Below are 14,934 nucleotides of genomic sequence, written 5' to 3' on the forward strand. Positions count from 1 at the left end.
AATAAGACAAGCAGGTAGAGCCATTTGAGGGAGGAGTTGAGTGTCAGGTGCTCCAAGAAGTTGCCAACTTACAAAAGAGATCTTGCTCCTTGACCTTTGCCCTAATTCAACTGACCCCATTCTCTCTCTCTCTCTCTCTCTCTCTCTCTCTCTCTCTCTCTCTCTCTCTCTCTCTCTGCACCCCCAGGACTCCACTGCATGCTTCCATCGTTGTGAGAAATGACCCAGTATTCAGCCAGCTGCTCCAGTGCAAGCAGTAAGTGTGAAACTGGATTAATGCAATAATCTATCTGGATGGTGCTCTTAATAGGAGAAACCATGTCCTTGTCAAGTTTTGGGTACGTTAGGAGACCGTCTGGGAACGATGGACTTTTCCTGAATTTCAGGCAGAATTTTCCTAAACTTCTTCCCTTCGTAGCCGGCAACTTGTCTGGCAGTTCTTGTCTGTGGAATTGTGTGTTTCTTATCACCGTTCTGTTTTGCAACAGGCACTTGGGTGGGTCTTCTCGATAGGGCAGGGAGGTGGCTGGAACGGTGAGCTTGGGGAAGTGGCTCAGTGGTGGCAGAATGGAAGTGTTTCTGTACTAAAAGGTCTCAGATGATTCAAATTCAAGTTGCCAAACCTCCCAGTAAATGAAAAGCTGCCAGTGAGAATGGGCAAATGTCAATCAGGAGAAAAAGAATGCTAGTTGACTAGGTAGGCAGAAAATACAAAAATTGGATGTTGAAGGCACAATAAACAGACAGGTGAAATCCGGTGAACTGGCCAGTGTTAGAAAGCCTTGATTTGTGTCTCCTGAGAACAAAGTCCCGACTTGAAATTGTTCGTGGGGCATAATCGGAATCTTGTTGTTGCCAGGCTCGATTTGGAACTGAAGGATCATGAAGGAAGCACTGCTTTGTGGCTTGCTGTTCAGTATATCACGGTGTCTTCTGACCCGTCTGTCAACCCCTTTGAGGATGTCCTGGTGGAAAATGGCACTTCCTTCGATGAGAACAGCTTTGCGGCCAGGCTCATCCAGCGGGGCAGCAATACAGACGCTCCCGACACAGCAACCGGTGAGAGAAATTGTGTCGTCCCAGTAACTTAGTCCCTAAGAAAGCAGTTGAGAAATCAGATAGAAGACAAGCCAAAGGAAGAAAGAGGCAACAGCAGAGCTGAAACTTTAAAGCGAGCAACCTTTTGGTTTGCTTTAGCACAGAGGGCAATGAAAAGAGGGTGCAGTGGGAGGGGTGTGTGGCCTGCATGTTTCAGATAGCTAACATTTTTTGTGAATTGAGCAAAAAGACACTGGAGTCTCTTGAGGAAACAAAATTCCAGCTGTTGTACATCAGGGGGAAGACAAATCAAAAGGTTCTTGAGTAGCACTGCCCCAGTTGTGAAACGCCCTCTTTCTGGAGGCATGGGTGTTTGGGGGTTCATGGTTTGATGGAAATTTACTTGGGTTTGTTTTTCTTCTTCTAGTTTTTTGTGGTGATGGTTAGACTTAAGTGTGTTTTATGTCATAGTACTGATTTTGAGGTTTTATTGTTGGTATTGCTGATACAGTATGGTTTTTATACTGTGGCTTTATTATTGATGTTGCTGGTGTTTTCCTGTTACCTTAATTGTGTTCTGTGATTTGTAATAATGTGTGTGTGTGTGTGTGTGTGTGTGAGAGAGAGAGAGAGAGAGAGAGAGAGAGAGAGAGAGAGAGAGATCGCTTTGAGGTCACTTGTGACAAAAAGTGGGCGCTGTGGGTTAAACCACAGAGCCTAGGACTTGCCGATCAGAAGGTCGGCAGTTCGAATCCCTGTGATGGGGTGAGCTCCCGTTGCTCGGTCCCTGCTCCTGCCAACCTAGCAGTTCAAAAGCACGTCAAAATGCAAGTAGATAAATAGGTACCGCTCCGGCGGGAAGGTAAATGGTGTTTCTGTGCGCTGCTCTGGTTCGCCAGAAGCGGCTTAGTCATGCTGGCCGCATGAGCTGTACGCCAGCTTCCTTGGCCAATAAAGTGAGATGAGCACCGCAACCCCAGAGTCGGTCACGACAGGACCTAATGGTCAGGGGTCCCTTTACTTTTTAAGCACACTTAATAATCAGGAAGTCAGTAATAAGCCACATCAGTTCAGTTGTGCCCTGCCCTCCAGTGTCCTGGCTTAGAATGCAAGATAACAGCTGGAATTTCGGCTCCTGTTCTAACTCTGCTTTTTCTTTTTCTCTCCCCCACCCGTGTGGCTGGCTGCCTATAGGAAACTGCTTGCTGCAGAGAGCAGCAGGGGCAGAAAACGAGGCTGCCGCTCTGTTCCTGGCAACTCATGGGGCCAAAGTTAACCACCGGAATAAAGCGGTAGGTGAAGAGAAGGGAATGTCGAATGAAATAGAATTCTGCTCAGACACTCCATATATCTGTTTGGTGCATGGAGGGAAATTAACAGCACCGTAACTGCTTACTGTAGAGTGCAAGTATTAAAATGCAGATAGTTTGGACCATTTCTCATTTTACTGTGATGAGATGGAGAAAGGGTGTGTGTGTGTTCGGCCTGGGCGATGTATCGATTCATTGCCCTGGGCCAGTTTGAAGGCCAGAGTGCAATGGCACCTTCACCTGGCAGTATATTGCGGGTGGGGCTTGCCTGCACCTGACTCTGCCACTAGTGGCCAGCGCACAGAGGGAGGAACAAGCTGCATTGGCCCCGGCCCCATGGGGTGTCAGGTGAAACCACTGCCATTCCTGCCAAGGGACTTCTACCCCAGCGCCTTGTGGGGCCAGGGCCGATGCAGCTTGTTCCTCCCTCTGTTTTTCAATATTGTGATGTATTGCTATATCTCAATGTTTGGCTGGTGAGACATTTCAGTGTTGAAAAGCTGACATTGTCCAGCCTTAGTGAAGGAGCAGCTGCTCCCCTGTTTTATTTCCTCTTCCCTCCCCATTCTTTTTTCCTTTTATATTGCGTCTCTTAGATTGAGAACCTGCAGGCAGCATATGTACAGCGCTTAGAAAATTGAGGAGCCACAAATGTGTTGACAGTTGTTTGTCGCGCACTGAGCTCTGTGGGAGCTGCTTTTGAAATCCAATTCATGAGTCTTTTCTCTCCCTCTTGAAATCGATGGTCTTTTTTAAGTTTTCCAAATTCTCCTTTCCATAAAGGGGGAGACCCCGCTGCACACAGCTTGCCGGCATGGCCTAGCCAACCTCACGGCAGAGTTGCTGCAGCAAGGAGCAAATCCTAATATCCAGACGGAGAAAGCCGTGCCTGCCCAGAAGGGGACAGCGACGCCCAACACGGCAGATAACGTCAGCCTGCAAACTCCTCTTCACATGGCAATAGCTTATAACCACCCGGATGTGGTGTCCATCATACTGGAGCAAAAAGGTAAGCCTTCTGTGGGGAGCTGCCCGTTGGGAGGGGTGGAACTGGAGGGAATAGGAGCAGAAAAGCAGATAAATGAACCATCAAAAAGAGTCTGTTGGATCAAGCCAGTGGCCCATCTAGTCCAGCATCCTGTTCTCACAGTGGTGAACCAGATGCAGCTATGGGAAGCCCACAAGTAGGACCCCCAAGCACAAGGGCACTCTCCCCGCAACCCCTTGGCTTCTATCAACTGGCATTCAGAGTCCTTACTTCCTGCAACTACAGAAGGGTAAACTACAGAGCCCAGAACTCTTCTAGGGGTGGGTGGGAAATGTTCTTTAAAGGTATAATGCGTATGCAGCCTGGTATCTTCGAAGCAAACAGGATTAACTTCAGGCTTAAAAGAGAATTAATGGTTTTCTCTTCTAGCAAATGCCCTTCATGCTACCAACAATCTGCAGATCATTCCTGACTTCAGTCTCAAGGACTCCAGAGACCAAACAGTCCTGGGATTAGCCTTATGGACAGGTAAGCACCAAAAGATGGATGGTCTGAAATTTTAGGAGCACGTGGGCAGAGGTGGCCTCAACTCCAATAAACAATAGAAGAAGCCTTTTTTAAAAAAAGAAAAAAAATAAGGATTGTATTCAACCAGCAGTTGACGCTTTAAAATTTCATTGTCGTGACTGATAAGCCCATTGATTTCAGTGGGTTTTCTCAGAGTATATTTGGAACCCTAAGGGAGCAATCCAACCAGAGTTAAGCATCTTTCAATCCCACTGCTTTCAAAAGGGAGAGAGATTTAAGTGTGTTCCATTTCTCCTGTTGAAATCACTGGGGCTTTATAAAGTGCTATGACTTTCCATCCACTTGTCTGTAGTGGGTATGGGGGAAATAGAAATAGAAATAATTTATTGTCACTGTACCACTTGTTTACAGTGAGATTAAATGAGCCCCCCCCCCCGCAATCTCTCAGTCCTTGTTACACTCTGTGTGCTGTCATATGACCACCTTGGAGCCTCTTTCAAATAAGAGGGGAGGTGAACTGTTTAATGCTGAGTAGCTAGTTGATCCCGTCCCTCATCCTGCGCAGGCCGTATCTGCTCCACTTGTACATCATAGTACAGACTATGGACTGCAAATCCCATCATCCCTGCTCACTGGCTGTGGGGCTGGCCAGGGCTGTTGGGGTTGGAAGTTCAACAGCACCTAGAAAGCCACAGGTTGGGCTTTCGTTTTTTTAAAAAACAGCATCTACTTATGTGCTGGATTACCAAAGTAGATGGTGGCGGCAGTGGAACCCTTCATAGTTATTCTCATAAACAAATCTGCTCTCCTGTTTCAACATAGCACAAACTAACAGGCCTCCATCCGCAGGCAGCTAGAAAACCGTGTTTGTCTGACAGAAGTGCATCTGGCAGCGCAATATGTGAGCCCTTTAATCTGGCATATTTGTACCTAAACAAATTTTGTGCCTAAAGCTGCCAGGAGGAGTAAAGTTCAAACTCCAACTTGCCTGCAAATCCCTGAAAACCTTAACCTCTCGCAGTATCTTGACAAGAGAAAAAAGGGGAATACAGCTGAATTTACATGGCTTCATACTCCAACTATGGGAGCACAGTCTCAGGATTGCAGGCCAGGCCCTAGGACTGCAGTTTGAAGGTTCATGTGTATAGAGTAGCCTTCCCCAGATGTTGAGCGCCGCTTCTAAACATATGGAAGTCACCAGGTTGGGGGAGTCCTATTGTCAAATGCCATAACATGTGAAGTGTCCCAGAGTAAGGATTTGTTTATTTTCGAGTGCTTCTGTCCCACTTTTCTAAAAGACAACGAAAGCTACGGACAATGCATTTACACCCCACCTTCTTTTCAAGAAGCTCAAGGGTAGCATACATCATCCCCCCCCATTTTATCCTCATAGCAACCCTGTGAAGTAGGTTAGGCTGAGAGCAACTGGCCCCCAGCGAGCTTCATGACTGATTGGGGATTCGAACCCTGTTCTCTCATGCCTTATCTGACGGTCCAAAATGGGAGGGGAGAGAGTGGGAGCTCTACAGGCAGTCATGAGTTCCTTGAAGGAAAGAAAGGGCAGAAATTTAACGGATAAATTGGACGTTTCTTTCCTCTCCCCCCCCCCCCCCGCCCCCGGCAGGAATGCACACTATTGCTGCTCAGCTGCTTGGCTCTGGGGCCTCCATCAATGACACGATGTCAGACGGGCAGACTCTGCTGCACATGGCAATACAGAGGCAGGACAGCAAGAGCGCCCTCTTCCTCCTGGAGCACCAAGCAGATATCAGCGTCAGGTAAAAAGGCCTTGGTTGTACTTGCAAAATTGTGTGAGAGTCTTAGCACAGAGGCAGGCCCAGTGCCCCCGCAAGGCACACTCGGGCCAATGAATTGGCGCTGTCTTGGGCTGAGCAGGTTGCTTCAGAGGGCATCAGTGGGTTCTGCTGGTGGGTGGAGGTTGACACCACAGAGAACCAAGGATGGTAACAGAAAATGCCACCTGAATTATCTTGGCACCATAAGGATGGGATCTTCGTTTATCTTCTATTATGGTTATGAGACGGCAACTTGTTTCTGTATGGTGCTTTTAAAAGAACCTCAAAGGAAATAAGGGGTACCGCAGACTCACTTGTGCCCCAGCTGATTAGTTCAGGGATGATGAATCTTTGGCTCTTGATAAAGGTTTATCTTTCAGTACCATTTTGAGCCTTTATCGTCTCTCTTGTTCTTTCTGCAATTTTTTTAATAGTACAGTGGTACCTCTAGTTGCGTTCACCTACGGTTATGTATCCTTCCAGATACGTATGCGGCAAACCCGGAAATATTTTCCCAGGTTTCGCCGCTCATGCATGCACAGAGGCGCTAAACCATGCCATGTGCAGAAGCAGCACCTTTGGTTGCGAATTCCTTGGGATGCGACTGGAGCTCTGGAACGGATCTCATTCACAGCCGGAGGTACCACTGTACTTCCCTCCCCCAAACTGTCGGTGATGCACCACCTGGGGCTGTCTGCCTGCATATAGCACAGTGTGCTTGTTTGCAGGACTCAGGATGGTGAGACGGCCCTCCAGCTGGCCATCAAAAACCAGCTCCCTCTTGTGGTCGATGCGATCTGCACCCGGGGAGCAGACATGTCTGTGCCAGACGACAGAGGGAACCCTCCGCTCTGGCTGGCTCTGGAAAACAACCTGGAAGATATTGCTTCGACTCTGGTAAGAGCAGTGACTGCTGCAGCCTCTTTTTTCTTCTTCTATTAGATGTTGGAATCCTTTTCACAGTCATCATCACTCTTCTCTAACCAATCAACTTGGAGATGCTTCTGTACAAAATGCATGCCAGGATAAAGTGGGGCGGGGGGGGCGTTGTTTTGTTCTTCAAGTCATTGGGCATAATGAAACTAGGGAGGAACTGAAAAAGAAGGCTTTGCTGTGGGATGTAAAACCTAGGGAGAAGTCCGAGACGGATCTGCATTGCAAGCTTGTTTGTGGCTGGTGTTGAGAGCCACAGACCTTATTTTCTCTCCTGCTCTCTTTAATGCATGATGTTGCATGACAGTGTTGTGAGCTGCTTTCACCCTGTTCACAGACACTGCACTGGTTGCAGAATCAATGAAACAGCAGATGGATATGGTTTGAGTATCCCTGGGGCAGCCATTCCCACCCTGCTGTCCTCCAAAACATGTGGAGTGCACCAGGTTGGGAAAGACTGGCCTAGATGTTGTGAGTAGGAGAGAGGGAGGCAACGAGAGGCAAGGCTGTTGTATTCAACTATCAGCGACAACAGCTTGAGAGTAGCTGCTGCCTTCCTGGCGGAGCTTTTCCTGTAGCCTCCGTTCCACCATGAGGGCTTTAAAAACAAGGTATCCTCATTGCATTCTTCTTTCTCCTCATCTGAGTTCGTTCAGTGATTTTGTAACAGGCTGCACTATTTTGAGTGCATTGTTAAATTTATATTTTAAAAAAGAGGGCGGGTGAGTGTAAAATGTTTAAAGCAGGCAAGGTTCCTAAAACCAGATAGAAAAATGCTACACAGAAAGTGACGTCGAGACTCCAGTACAATATTGAGAAGGGCTGGTTGGTCGCACACTCTGCCAAAACCCTAATAGCTTACTGGAGAGACTGAACAAACGCTGTTCATTTAACAGGTTGAGCAGCCTACGCACCTTCAGTTTGCGTGCACAACTCTCCCACAGTTCTCATATTTTAGTTTCTATGCATGCAAAGGATTTTAATGTCTCTTCACCAGTATTCTGGAGCACCGTTCCTATTGAAATCAGGGAGGCTCCTACAATTCTGATACTCTGTCCCCTGCTGAAAACATGTTTGTTGTCCAGGCATTTTTTTGAGAATTCCTTTGATTCACTCCTGGTCATCTTGTTCTGTATTTTATTATTTTATCATTTCACTGTGTCTCAGTGGTTTTTAATAAGATAACACGGTCAATTATCTGCTGAAACCTTTTTGGGTGTGCAGAGTGAGCAGTGTTTAAACTAGTGGATTTTAGAGAGTGGGCTTCTTGCAATCACACACAGAGAGGTAGGTAAGAAAATAATAAAGCTGTTCATCGTAGAAAATAATGTGATTTGCAATAGAAAAGTTTCTACTTCCATATGAATCTATGCTTTCTCCTTGGTTCTCTCAGAGGATAATTAAAGATGACCTCTCACCTTGAGGTCCAAGCAAGAAAGGTATAAGGAGGAGGAAATTATAAGTAGGATGCAACCTGAGAATATCAGTCTCACCTAAAAGAGATAGAGTTAGGGACCTCCAGATTCCCAGACTATCCATGTATCTTTAACCTTTATCTGCCTTAGCCCATGCAAACCCCATTTTTAAGATAATTCATTTTATCCACCTTCTGGTTGTTCTGTATTTTACGATTTTATAATTCTATGGGTGTGGATATTTCTACACACCACAATGACTATTTTTGAATGACTTCCAGGTTTATAGATAGATACTCTTATAAATTAAACTAGAATAACAAAGGCAAGCCATGTTGTTAAAAAGAGCTTTGGTAATCAGTTGTCTTTAATAGGCTCTTCAGCAACGAACAGACTGTAGAAACAGAAGCCCTCGCTGCCACTAACTGCCTGCGTAAGAAAAGCAGGAAAAAAGTGCCAAATCATTAACCTCATCCCAGAAATGGCTTACTCCTTCTGTTTCGTTGTTAATATCATCTGTTTTATAATGTGCGTTATTTTCAAGTCTGTTTTTTTTTAAATTCTTTTTAGTTCTAGTAAAAAATAACTGTATTTTGCTGTACAATAAGCTGTTTTCTAAAAGAGAGGAGGGAAATAACTGAAGAGCTTTGATTTCTGTTGCCCTTCCGAAGCCAGTTTTTGTATTTCTCCATGTTGTTGTTGTTTATTGAATTTATATACCACCCAATATCCAGAGGTCTTGGGGCAGTTCACAGCACAAAATCAAAATCAAATGTTTTAAATTAAGAACCCAAACATTAAGCACCGCTGTGCTACGTTCCCCCCTAAGCATCTCTTCTCTTCCTGTAGGTGAGACACGGTTGCGATGCAACGTGTTGGGGTCCAGGACCGGGAGGCTGCTCACAGACTCTGCTGCACAGGGCCATCGATGAGAGCAGCGAACAGATCTCCTGCTTCCTTATCCGCAGGTGGGGAACAAACCTGTTGTCCAAACTGCTTGAGCCAACAGTTAAGGCTTTGTAAACCAATAGGCCATTGACTGGGTGGGATCCTGAAAACAATGTCTTTCCTTCCCCATCAGCCAACCTGTTGACAAGCCGCTGTGTGTGGACCCAGTGGGCCAAATATACTTTGGAAGGGGGCGCAGCTTATGGGAGATTGCCTTATTTGCGTGCAGAATGTCCCAGGCTAAATCCTTTGGATCTCCAAGGACTCTTCCTCCATTGGGAGTTTTCAGCAGAGGTTGTGCGGCCATCTGCCATGGATGCTTTAGCTGAGATTACTGCATGGCAGGGGGTTGGACTAGATGACCCTTGGGGTCCCTTCCAGCTCTACAATTCTATGAGTCTGTGATTCCAGGAAAGGCTGGGAAGGCCCCTGCCAGAAATACAGTTTGTTGGTGTAAACATGAACCAGTGCTTTGATGCCATATAAGGCTATTTTCTATGTCCTCCTTTCCATTAATCTTTTACTCACAACCTTGAGGACTGGAAACCTGTTCTCTTTTTAGGGAAAGGGCTTGGAATGTGTCCTTTGCATGCAGAAAGCGCCGTGTTCTGTCTCTACATAGGACTGGGAAAGGACCCTTGACTGAAATCCTAGAGCAGGATTTCCCAAATGTGGGTCCCCAGCTGGACTACAACTCCCATCATCCTTATCTAACAGGACCAGCGGTCAGGGATGATGGGAACTGTAGTCCAAATAATAAAAAACAAGTTGAATGAATACAACTTAAATACAACATTAAAATATTGAAACATTAAAATATTAAAATGCAGCCTCATCACAGGAGGCCAAGGCCAGGCAGAACAACTCTGTCTTACAGGCCCTGTGGAAATAAATCAGATCCAGCAGGGCCCTGGTCTCATGAGACAGAGCGTTCCACCAGGCCGGAGCCAGTGTTGAAAAGGCCCTGGTTCTGGTTGAGGCTAATCTAACTTCCTTAGGGCCCGGGACCACTAGGGTGTTGCTATTTATGGACCTTTAGGTGGCTTATTGGTCCAGCTCTGTGCAAAGCAGCTTCCAGGGTTCTCTTGCCGTGCTTCCAGTTGTTGAGGCTGACGGTAGCACTGTTGCTTCCTTCCCAGCGGCTGCGACGTCAACAGCCCGAGGCAGCCAGGGGCCAACGGCGAGGGCGATGAGGAAGCCCGCGATGGACAGACGCCCTTGCACTTGGCGGCTTGTTGGGGCCTTGAAGAAACGGTGCAGTGCCTTCTCGAGTTTGGAGCCAATGTGAATGCACAGGTACGAAACAGAAAAAGCCTCGTAGGCTTTTTCCTATTTCCGCTGGCGGCTCCTTTCTTGCACCACTGATGTCCTCCCGACCTTTGTACGCGTTGCATGCTTGTTTCACGCTGCTGGCTAACCCAGCCTGTGTTTGTAGGATGCAGAAGGCAGAACGCCCATCCACGTTGCCATTATCAACCAGCACGGTGTCATTATCCAGCTGATGATCTCACACCCGGAAATCCAGCTCGGCATACGGGACCGGCAAGGCATGACCCCTTTCGCCTGCGCCATGACGTACAAGAACAACAAGGCGGCAGAGGCAATCCTGAAGCGGGAACCGGGAGCGGCCGAGCAGGTACAGGGGACCAAAGTGCACCCCCTCATACATGCTCTTGCGTCATTAGCCCAGTGACTGAGGCATCACGGTCACTGTCAGTGTGTCATCTTAGGCCTGCACAGCACCCAGGATAGAGAGAGAAGGCGTAAAGAAAACGAAAAAACTTTGTTTTTTTAATGAGTTTATTTTTGCATTTTCAGGTTAACAAGCAACAGCAAAGAAAACAATTATAAAATATAATCAATAAATCCCCTTTGACTTCCCTTCTCCCCTTTTGTGGATCCTTATGCCAACATTTTTCTCCTGCGTATCCTCTCTAAACTTGGATGTGCATGTGTGGCATCCTTAGACTGGGGGTGGGCAGCCTCTGGCCCTCAAATGTGGCTGGGGTTTGACATCTCTCAGCCCCAGGCAGCATCTCCAATGGTCAGAGATGATTGGAAATACAATTTAAGAAGATCTGGAGTGCAAGTGGTTCCCCATCCCAGCTGTCAACTGCTGTTGTAAGAAATAAGGAGCTGGCCATTGGGTCGAGTCCTACCCTCCTGCTCTGGAAGGTAGAACTCAAACCAGTGGCTTCCAGTTACAAGAAAGGAGATTCTGACTTAATGTCAGGAAGAACTTTCCGACAGTAAGAGCTGTTTGGCAGTGGAACGGTCTGACCCGGGAGGTTGTGGACTCTCCTTCCTTGGAGGTTTTTGGCAGAGGTTAGATGGCCATCTGTCATGGATGCTTTAGCTGAGATTCCTGCATTGCAGGGGGTTGGACTAAATGACCCTTGGGTACCTTCCAGCTCTCTGATTCTATGACCAATCTTTCAAATCAGCCCACTGATCAATTGGAATTCTGCAGTTCTTGTTAAGTGTCGTGTGTGTGTGCAAGCAAGCAACCTAAAACACACTGCATCAATCAAATGCCTAAGAAATCCCAGTCTTTTATTTCTGTTCCTCTCCTGACAAGGAAAAATCTGTATGAAACCCACAAGGAACAGGGTAGTGACTGGCAAATTTTCAAACTAGAAAACATGTCTCAGGGTGTGTCAGAAACCGGGGGGGGGGGGGTGGGTGTTCAGCTAGGTTTCATTCTAAGCCATGGGTAGGCAAACTAAGGCCCGGGGGCCGGATCCGACCCAATTGCCTTCTAAATCTGGCCCGCCGACAGTCCCCGGGAATCAGCGTGTTTTTACATGAGTAGAATGTGTCCTTTTATTTAAAATGCATCTCTGGGTTATTTGTGGGGCCTGCCTGGTGTTTTTACATGAGTAGAATGTGTGCTTATATTTAAAATGCATCTCTGGGTTATTTGTGGGGCATAGAAATTCGTTTATCTTTTTTCCCCAAAAATATAGTCCGGCCCCCCACAAGGTCTGAGGAACAGTGGACCGGCCCCTTCTGAAAAAGTTTGCTGACCCCTGTATTAAGCAGATGTGTTGAAATTCACAAACGTGACTAATTATGGTTTTGCCACTGCCATAGGTGGACAACAAAGGCCGGAATTTCCTCCACGTGGCCGTTCAGAGTTCCGATATCGAGAGTGTACTCTTCTTGATCAGTGTCCAGGCAAACGTCAATTCCAGGGTCCAGGACGCCTCCAAGCTAACTCCGTTGCATCTTGCCGTGCAGGCTGGCTCTGAAATCATTGTGCGGAACCTGGTACGTGTTGTGGAAGGTGGCGTCTGAAATCTGCCGTTTTCATCATGGCTGGGGCAGGGGTGTAAGGAAGAATAAAATGCATCCGATTGTCCTAGGAACTAGGTCCTAGGAGATGACTGGCAACCAGTGTAGCAGCTGCTTGAGGACAGGAGTTACATTTTTAACCGGCCTATAGGTGGCTGCCATATATAGTCCACTAGATTAGACCCTGAGAAACTCCTCCTTCCTTGTGTTCTCCTCACAACAGCTGCTTGCAGGTGCCAAAGTCAACGAGCTGAACAAGCACCGCCAGACAGCCCTCCATCTCGCTGCCCAGCAAGACCTTCCCACCATTTGCTCGGTTCTCCTGGAGAACGGAGTAGACTTCGCAGCTGTGGATGAAAACGGGAACAACGGTAAACTCTGCTTTTGATGTCCAAAGATGGGTGGATTTGATCTTTCTTTGCTTGTTTCCTGGCAAAATCATTAGCTCCAGCTTGCTCCTCCCCCTTTCTCCTAGCTGTTGTAGGGAAAGGATTTCCTGGGCCAGAACATACACCTTGGTACTGTTGCAGATCTCATTCTTTTGAGGCTGGGAGCAGCGTTTGTGGTGGCACTATAGTGTTATTTCCAGCCAGGCCTCCCTCAGCAGGGCCTAGAGTAGGGATGGGGCTCTCCAGGTGTTGTTGGACTGTCACTCCTGCCATCCTGTTCTGACTGGGGCTGATGGGAGCTGGAGCCTGGAGGCTAGCTGCTTCGTTGTCCGTGTTGTGTCTGCTGCATTTGTGTAGGAGCATCTATAGCAAATGGCATCGGCTTCAGAACTGTTTCCTTAGTATTTTAGCTTTCCTTATAAAGAGGAACTGCCAAGTTTCTAGCTGCCAAGCTTGTGGAGGGATGCTGGAAACGGGAAGGTGCTCTGTGCTTGCTGAAATCTGAGACGGTGGGCAGGAGTACCCATAAGGAGCAGAAGTGAGGATAAGCCATAGAATCATAAAAAATCGTAGAGTTGGAAGGGACCCCAAGGGTCACGGAGTCCTGCAATGCAGGATTCACAGCTAAATAAATGCAAGTAGGGCACAGTGCAGAAGAAACTATGCAATGCAAAACGAATATCATGCTAATCTGTAAAATGCATACAGGTTGCATTATTTCTGCTCGACTCTTTTTGTGTAGAGTCCTCTCTTTAGAATGATTTCTTTAAAAAAAAAAGAAGCAAAAAAAAAAAAAAGGACATACGGACAGTATTAAACTAACCTGTCCTACCAGCGCAAGGAGGGATTTACACCTCTCTAACCATGTGCCCCTCAGATCTGCTCCGGAGTGTTCAGGGAACCTCTAGAACAGATTTGGGGGGGCATGTGGTAGGGGGAGGGGGGAAAACATTCCATTGCGCAAGGTGAAATTCTTGCACAGGTGGAAATCTGGCTTAATGCAACCTGATTTTTATTTTGATTTTTGCATGATATGAATGCAGCCTTTGGTTTTAAGTGGCATGGAGAGGTGGCTACAGATCTTCCCTTTCCCTCTGAATCATGTATTCCATCTCTCTCCCTTCTCAGCCCTGCACCTGGCAGTGATGCAGGGACGTCTGACTAACATCCGTGCCCTCCTGACAGAGTGCACTGTGGACGCAGAAGCGTTTAACCTCAGGTAAATGTAACAGCCGCCTTTGCTGGGAAAAGCGACTCTGAGCATCTCTGTACTGTTTTTCTCTCTCATTCAGTAGGGGGGCGGGCTTCTCCCCCCGCTTGCTTCATTCAGGGGAAGGGCTGTGCAAGGAATTCCTTGGTAATTTTGCAGTATTGGCAGGATGTTCCGTTCCCTCTCCGGGTCTTGTCTTGGAGCAGGACTTGGGCCCAGCTTCGTAAATATTTATTTTGTGGCAACAGCGAGCACTAGCAGTGGGCCATAGGAGGTTTAGAAAGCTCCCCTTTTGCTCCAGAAGTACCACCCCCCAAAACGTAACCCTGCAGTGGGGAGCAGAGGACTTCTTGCCCTGCGCGTGGCTTTTGTCCTGTGTGACATCCTCTCCGTCTCCTTATCAGGGGTCAGTCCCCGATGCACATCCTGGGGCAATACGGGAAGGACAATGCGGCAGCCATCTTTGACCTCTTCCTGGAATGTATGCCGGAGTATCCTCTTGACAAGCCAGATGCTGAAGGGAACACCGGTAAGCCTTGGCTGATAGGTTTGGCTAAAAAGACCATGCAACTGCCATCATCAAATTAGCCTCTCAAAGTCCTTCTGCATGTGTCTTGCTGTCCTGGACTAGCTGGATGCAGAGGAGTAGTGGAAGGAGTCCCCAAGGGGAGAAGGCCCAGAGTCAGGGTTTTGGTGTTGGGACCATGATGAGTGGTCAGAGGGAGAAGAGGGGAACAGACAGGGAGGAGGAGGTGTCGGAAGCTGAAGAGGCAACAGGGCTTAGTGAGCAGGGAGAGGCTGTGGCAGAGAGCAGTCCAGAAGTGGAAGCTGGGGGTGGGGGAAGAGAGAAGAGGCAGAGATGAAGCAGGCTGCAGAAGAAGCCAGGAGGTCTCCCCTTCCTGCCGCAACCAGTTCCATCCCACTTGATCTCCCAGAACAAGAAGAGGGATGAAGAGGGCAGAGCAAACACAGACAAGGCGAAGAATTCTCAGGTTTCAAGGGAAGGACCTAGAAGGGGAGGAGCCTTAAAGAGCAGTGGGAAGGTGGGGACCTTGAGTCTTCACAACTGTCTCATTGGGGCAAGA

General features: G+C 47.6%; 1 protein-coding gene across 2 annotated transcripts in view; it reads left to right on the forward strand.

Annotated features, from left to right (window-relative positions):
- ANKFY1 (ankyrin repeat and FYVE domain containing 1) overlaps positions 1-14,934 on the forward strand; it is a 44,980-nt gene that overhangs the window by 25,062 nt on the left and 4,984 nt on the right. For both annotated transcript variants that reach the window (XR_014541902.1, XM_083587466.1), the window contains exons 9-22: positions 188-256; positions 860-1,059; positions 2,233-2,330; positions 3,132-3,357; positions 3,766-3,864; positions 5,489-5,642; positions 6,389-6,557; positions 8,858-8,976; positions 10,096-10,252; positions 10,392-10,592; positions 12,050-12,226; positions 12,474-12,621; positions 13,768-13,858; positions 14,254-14,378. Coding sequence is in view for 1 of the 2 variants with exons in the window: in XM_083587466.1 (XP_083443592.1) it covers positions 188-256; positions 860-1,059; positions 2,233-2,330; positions 3,132-3,357; positions 3,766-3,864; positions 5,489-5,642; positions 6,389-6,557; positions 8,858-8,976; positions 10,096-10,252; positions 10,392-10,592; positions 12,050-12,226; positions 12,474-12,621; positions 13,768-13,858; positions 14,254-14,378 (2,033 nt within the window). In the remaining variant the exon portion in view is untranslated. The remainder of the gene's footprint in view (positions 1-187; positions 257-859; positions 1,060-2,232; positions 2,331-3,131; positions 3,358-3,765; positions 3,865-5,488; positions 5,643-6,388; positions 6,558-8,857; positions 8,977-10,095; positions 10,253-10,391; positions 10,593-12,049; positions 12,227-12,473; positions 12,622-13,767; positions 13,859-14,253; positions 14,379-14,934) is intronic.

Source organism: Podarcis filfolensis, assembly GCF_964270895.1.
Source record: "Podarcis filfolensis genome assembly, chromosome: 15".
In the NCBI taxonomy this organism is placed as follows: Eukaryota; Metazoa; Chordata; class Lepidosauria; order Squamata; family Lacertidae; genus Podarcis; species Podarcis filfolensis.